The sequence below is a fragment of the Mobula hypostoma genome, chromosome 9 (genome assembly GCF_963921235.1).
Source record: "Mobula hypostoma chromosome 9, sMobHyp1.1, whole genome shotgun sequence".
Lineage (NCBI taxonomy): Eukaryota > Metazoa > Chordata > Chondrichthyes > Myliobatiformes > Myliobatidae > Mobula > Mobula hypostoma.
In genome coordinates, this window is record NC_086105.1 from 92,264,714 (window position 1) to 92,271,426 (window position 6,713).

Genomic DNA, 6,713 nt, shown 5'->3' on the forward strand with positions numbered 1-6,713 from the left:
TCATTAGGAGTTTGAGGAGATCTGGTATGTCACCAAAGGCACTTGAAAATTTCTACGGATGTACCGTGGAGAACATTGTAACTGATTGCATCACTGTCTGGTATTGAGGGGCCACTGCACAGGATCGAAAAAGCTGCAGAAAGTTGCAAACTCAGCCAACTCCATCATGGGCATTAGCTTCCCCAACATCTAGGACACATTCAAAGCTGATGCCCCAACAAGGTGGCATCCATCATTAAAGACCCTCATCACCCAGGACATGCCCTCTTCTCATCAGGGAGGAGGTACGGGAGCCTGAAGACACACACTCATCATTTCAGGAACAACTTCTTCCCCTCTACCATCAGATTTCTGAATGGATAATGAACCCATGAACACTTCCTCAGTACTTTTTCTCTTTTTCGCACTAATTATTCTTATATATATTATTGTAATTTATAGTTTTTATTACGATGTATGCACTGTACAGCTGCCACAAAAACAATACATTTCACAACAGGTTTGGCTCTGGTTATTTTAAGAGGGCTCTCTGAGTGAAATGTTGTCCAATCCTAAACGTCCTCAGGGTTAGAACCATTGAACACTACAGCACAGAAAACAGGCCATTTGGCCCTTCTAGTCTATGCCAAAACTTTATTCCACTAGTCCCATTGACCTGCACCCAGTCCATAATCCTGCAGACCTCTCCCATCCATGTACCTATCCAATTTATTCTTAAAATTTAAGAGTGAGCCTGCATTTACCACATCAGATGGCAGCTCGTTCCACACTCCCACCACTCTCTGAGTGAAGAAGTTCCCCCTAATGTTCCCCCTAAACCTTTCCCCTTTCACCCTAAAGCCATGTCATCTCATATTTATCTCTCCTAATCGAAGTGGAAAGAGCCTACTCGCAGTTATTCTGTCTATACCCCTCATAATTTTGTAAACCTCTATCAAATCCCCCCTCATTCTTTTACGCTCAAGGAATAAAGTCCTAACCTGTTCAATCTTTCCCTGTAACTCAACTCCTGAAGACCCGGCAGCATCCTAGTAATTCTTCTCTGCACTCTTTCAATTATACTGATATCCTTCCTATAGTTAGTTGACTAGAACCGTACACAATACTCCAAATTTGGCCTCACCAACCTCATACAACCTCACCATAACATTCCAACTCCTATATTCAATACTTTAATTTATGAATGCCAGGATGCCAAAAGCCTTCTTTACAACCCTGTATACCTGTGACACCATTTTCAGGAAATTATGTATCTGAACTCCCAGATCCCTTTGTTCCTCCACACTCCTCAGTGCCCGACCATTTACTGTGCATGTCCTACCTTGATTTGTCCTTCCAATATACAACACCTCACACTTGGTCTAGATTAAATACCATCTGCCATTTTCTGGCCCATTTTTCCAGTTGGTCCAGATCCCTCTGCAAGCTTTGAAAGCCTTCCTCGCTGTCCACAACACCTCCAATCTTAGTGTCATCAGCAAACTTGCTGATCCAATTTACCACATTATCATCTAGATCATTGATATAGACAACAAACAGCAATGGTCCCAGCACAGATCCCTGAGGCACACCACTAGTCACAGGCCTCCAGTCTGATAAGCTATCATCCACTACCACTCTCTGTCTTCTTCCACACAGCCAATTTCAAATCCAGTTTACAACCTCTCCATGGATACCTAGTGTCTGAACCTTCTGAACTAACCTCCCATGTGGGATCTTGTCAAAGGCCTTACTAAAGTCCATGTAGACAACATCTACTTCCTCTACTTTCTTGGTAACCTCCTCGAAAAACTCTAGAAGATTCATTAAACACGATCTACCACGCACAAAGCCATGATGACTATCCTTAATCTGCCCTTGGCTGTCCAAATACTTTTATATCCGATCTCTCAGAACACCTTCCAATAATTTACCTACTCCTAATGCCAGGCTCACCGGCCTGTAATTACCTGGTTTACTTTTGGAGCCTTTTTTAAACAACAGAACAACATGAGCTACCTTCCAATCTTCCGGCACCGCACCCGTGGCTAAGGAGGTTTTAAATATTTCTGCCAGGGCCCCTGCAATTTCTACACTCGTGTCTCTCAAGGTCAGAGGAAATATCATGTCAGGCCCGGGGGACTTAGCTACCTTTATTCGCCGTAAGGCTGCAAGCACCTCCTCCTCTTTAATCTCTATTTGTTCCATGACACTACTGCTTGTTTCCCTTCCTTCCATATACGCTATGCTATTTTCCTGAGTAAATACTAATGCAAAAAGCTGTTTAAGATCTCCCCCATCTCATGAGGCTCCACACGTAGACAACCATTCTGATCTTCTAGGGGAACAATTTTGTCCCTTACTATCCTTTTATTCTCAATATACTTGTAGAAACCCTTCGGGTTTACCTTCACATTATCTGCCAAAGCAACCTCATGTCTTCTTTTTGCCTTCCTGATTTCCTTCTTTAGTATTTTCTTACATTTTCTATACTCTTCAAGTACCTCATTTGTTCTTTGTTCCCTATACCTGCTATCCACTTCTCTCTATTTCTTAACCAGATCACCAATATCCCTTGAAAACCAAGGTTCCCTATGCCTGTAATCTTGGCAGGAACATGCAAACTCTGCACTCTCAAAAATTTGCCTTTGAAGGCCTTCCACTTACTGAACACATTCTTGCCAGAAAACAACTTATCCCAATCCACTCTTCCTTGATCCTTTCTTATTTCTACAAAATTGGCCCTTCTCCAATTTAGAACCTCAACTCGAGGACCAGACCTATCCTTATCCATAATTAACTTGAAAGTAATGACATTATGGTCACTGGACCCAAAATGCTCGCCTACATATACTTCTGTCACCTGACCAGTCTGGTTCCCTAAAGTGAATATGTGGAAAGTTAAAATCCCCTACTATTACAACTTTCTGTTTCTTACATCAGTCTACTATCCCTCTACAGATTTGCTCCTCCAATTCTCTCTGACTATTGGGCGGTCTATAATACAACCCTATTAGTGTGGTCACACCTTTCCCGTTCCTCAGCTCCATCCATATGGCCTCTGTAGACCAGCCCTCTGGGCTGTTCTGTCTATGCACAGCTGTGATATTCTCCCTGACTAGTAATGCCACTCCTCCCCCTTTCATCCCTCCCCCCTGTCACATCTGAAACAACAGAACCCCAGAGCATTAAGCTGCCAGTCCTGCCCCTCCTGCCACCAAGTTTCACAGGTAGCAATAATGTCGTAATCCCACGTGTCAATCCACGCCCTAAACTCATCTGCCTTACCTACAATACTCCTTACATTGAAATAGATGCACCTGAGAACATTTCTATCACATACAAACCTTTGATTTCTGCCTATACATGCAGTCCTTGCATGACCTTTATCCTCCTTCACCTCACTATCTGCTCTAACCCTCTGGTTCCCCTCCCCCTGCAAATCTAGTTTAACCCCCCCAGAGCAGCACTAGCAAACCCTCCCGCAAGGATATTAGTCCCCCTCCAGTTCAGGTGCAAACTATCCTGTCGGAACAGGTCCCACCTTCTCTGGAACAAAGCCCAATTGTCCAGAAATATGAAGCCCTCCGCCCTGCACCATCTCCTAAGCCACGTATTTAGCTGCATTATCTTCCTATTTCTATCCTCACTAGCACATGGCATGGGTAGTAATACTGAGATTGCAACCCTGGAGGTCCTGTCCTTGCACCTAACTCCCTATACTCTCTTTGCAGGACCTCCTCCTCCTTCCTATCCATATCATCGGTCACTACATGGACCACGACATCTGGCTGCTCCCCCTCCCTCCTGAGAATACTGAGTACTTGATCTGAGATATCACGGACCCTGGCACCAGGGAGGCAACAGACCATCCGGGATTCTCGATCTCTCCCACAGAACCTCTTATCTGTCCCCCTAACTATCGAGTCCCCTATCACTACTGCTCTCCTCTCTTCCCTCCTTCCCTTCTGAGCTGAGGGTCCAGTCTGGGTGTCAGAGACGTGACCACTACAACTTGTCCCTGGTAGGTCGTCCCCACCAGCAGTATCCAAAATGGTATACTTATTGTTGATGGGAACAGCCACAGGGGTGTTCTGCTCTTTCTGTCTATTCCCCTTCTCTCTCCTGACAGTCACCCGGCTACCTGCCTCCTGACTTTTAGGGGTGACTGTCTCTCTGTAACCCCTGTTTATTTCTGCCTCTGCTTCCCGAATGATCCAAAGTTCATCCAGCTCCAGCTCCAGCTCCAGTTCCCTAACTCAGTTTGTCAGGTGCTGCAGCTGGATGCACCTTTTACAGGTGTAGCCATCAGGGACAATTGTGCCCACCCTGACTTCCCACATACTGCATGCGGAGCACTCGACTGCCCTAACTGCTGCCTCCATTACCCACTCCTAAGTTAATTAAATTAATTAAAGGAACTTACCCGGCCTTACCTCACTGGGAGCAGGCTCGTCCTCAGCCTCTGCTCGCCGAAGCCTCAAAGCTGCACTCCTACCCTGAGTCACTCACACACTGAATCAGGCTGAAAGTTTAATGTGCTGCATCCAGAGATTCAAACTCACCTCTCACGCATGGTCAGCACAATGGGATAGATGGCAGAGAGCACAGGTTCAATCCTGAGCTTGGGTGCTGTCCATGTGGAGTCTGCATGTTCTCACTGTGACCATGTGGGTTTCTCTCCTTTCCTCCCACACCCCAAAGACGTGCAGTTTGGCGTCTAGGCTGCTGTAAATTATCCCTAGTGTGTGGGTGACTGGTAGAATCCAGGGGGCGGGCTGGAGTTGTGGAGCAGAAACAGTTGGGATTAGTGTAAATGTGCAGTTCATAGTCAGAGTGGACTTGCTGAGTTGGGGTGGTGTTTTGTTCCACCTGGACTCTCAACAAAACAGCAATCGGATGAGCAGTACTTGGGGCAAGTTGCAGTGGCCATGGAAATTCAGAATCAGGTTTAATATCACCAGCATATGTTGTGATTACATGGGAAAGAGGCAGAAAACTGATACTGAGAGCAGCCATCGAACCTTTTAATCTGAGCAGAAATAGACACTAAGCTAGGTTTCTCTCACGATGCAGTAGTATATTAAAGAGGCCGAAACGGGTAGTACCCCTTACTTAGCACGAAGGGAGAACTGTGTAATCTTTCGTTGAAACTGCTCGACACTTTTCATTTGTCCGTTAAACGCGGTGTGACGTTCTGAGGAGCAGGTGACAGGCATTAATAAAATGCCAGACTTTAACTATTTGTTTACTCGGGTCACCCTAGTAAACTCCTCAGGTGTTTCAATGGTGGCGCTCTCCAAATAAACAAAACAAACAATCGGCCGGACAATGCAAGGAACACAGGCTGAAGCAAATCCAGCAGGGTCAACAACAATTCACCCAATTGCCGATAAGCTGTCCGCTTTTTTTAAAGGCGGGAGTGCCCAACTTCCCGAGGGGAAAATAACTTAAAGCGAGCGGGAATCAGGAAATGACACACACCGGGCCAACAATGAGTTAACCATTCGACCGGTGGTGTTATAAATAGATTGTTAAAATAAGATGTTTAACTTTACATATGCACACATACAACGATCTATAACGCATACATATAATGACTTTGAGGCGTTGAATTTAGTGCTGGAGGGGATAAGAATGTTTATCACGAAGACGTTTGCCCTTTTAAGGAGTATAATCTATCTTTGAGCGAAAACAAAGGTAAGAACCGGGAGGATCTCTCAGCTCACCGTTCAGCCGGACCTGGAATTGCCTTCTCTTGCGGTCGTGGACCACTTTAATTGGACAGTTGTTTTCGTCCTGGATTGGGATCGAGCTGGGTTCGGCCATCTCGGCTTGGAGCCGCCGTTCTCCGCTCACTCTTTAGGGGTTCATATTCTCCGATCGCCTCGAGAAACTGACATAAACATTGCCACAGGAAATCATCTGTGATACCACGTGAGGCAACGGGAGCCAATCCCCCTGCTGCAAAGCGCTACGGATACATTTCACGCCTAGCCTTTAAAGAGCTGAGCCTGTGGGGCCACTCACGCTCGCACATTATTGTAGACTTCCTACACTTGAGCAAATACACCACACGCCCAGTGAGCTGTCACGCAGAACAAGCCTGATAGAGTGTCTCTTTTACAGAGAGCACAGGTGATGTGGTATGGGATCTCGATCAACAACCGTCCCATTAAAGTGGTCCACGACCGCAGGAGAAGATAGTTCCAAGTCCTGCTGAACGTTGAGAAGGGAATAGAAGTGCTGGTTTGTATTATTTCCAGTCTCTGGATTTAAGACACTTTATTGCGTAGCGCGTTAGTGAGATTTTCAGGAAAAAACAATTTATAAGGGAAATAAAAGCTGTAAGAAATAAAATAGTTGTTAACTTTCAATGGATAAACGTTCTTTAGAAACGAAGTAATTATCATGTAAACAGACTTGGATGCATTAAACTAAATTGAATTAGCACGGTAAGGGATGAAGCAGTTTGTGGAGACCAGTGTCTTAGCAACCAGAACGCATTTTATACTGGTACTGAAGGAAATCATTCCACCCTGTATCGACACTGACTGATCAAAACAGTCTGATCAGTTTTATATTCCCTCTGGCCTTGCTATTTATTTTCCCTCTCATGCGGTCACATCACCGTGGGTTCACACCATCAAAGAACTCCCAAGGATTTGTCAAACCTGATTTCGTCTTCATAACCCAAAGACAAGTTTGTTGTCACACACAGGTACAAAGAAAAA

At 45.2% G+C, this 6,713-nt stretch overlaps 1 protein-coding gene across 2 annotated transcripts in view; it reads right to left on the reverse strand.

Moving 5' to 3' along the window:
• LOC134351860 (protein NATD1-like) overlaps window positions 1-5,927 on the reverse strand; it is a 38,650-nt gene extending 32,723 nt beyond the window's left edge. The window contains exon 1 of one of the 2 annotated variants that reach the window (XM_063058689.1): window positions 5,709-5,916. In XM_063058689.1, coding sequence (XP_062914759.1) covers window positions 5,709-5,808 — 100 coding nt within the window. In that variant the 5' untranslated portion in view covers window positions 5,809-5,916. Of the gene's footprint in view, window positions 1-5,708 lie in introns of both variants that reach the window. The other variant, XM_063058690.1, reaches the window with a different exon arrangement.
• Between the last annotated feature and the right edge of the window lie 786 nt (window positions 5,928-6,713).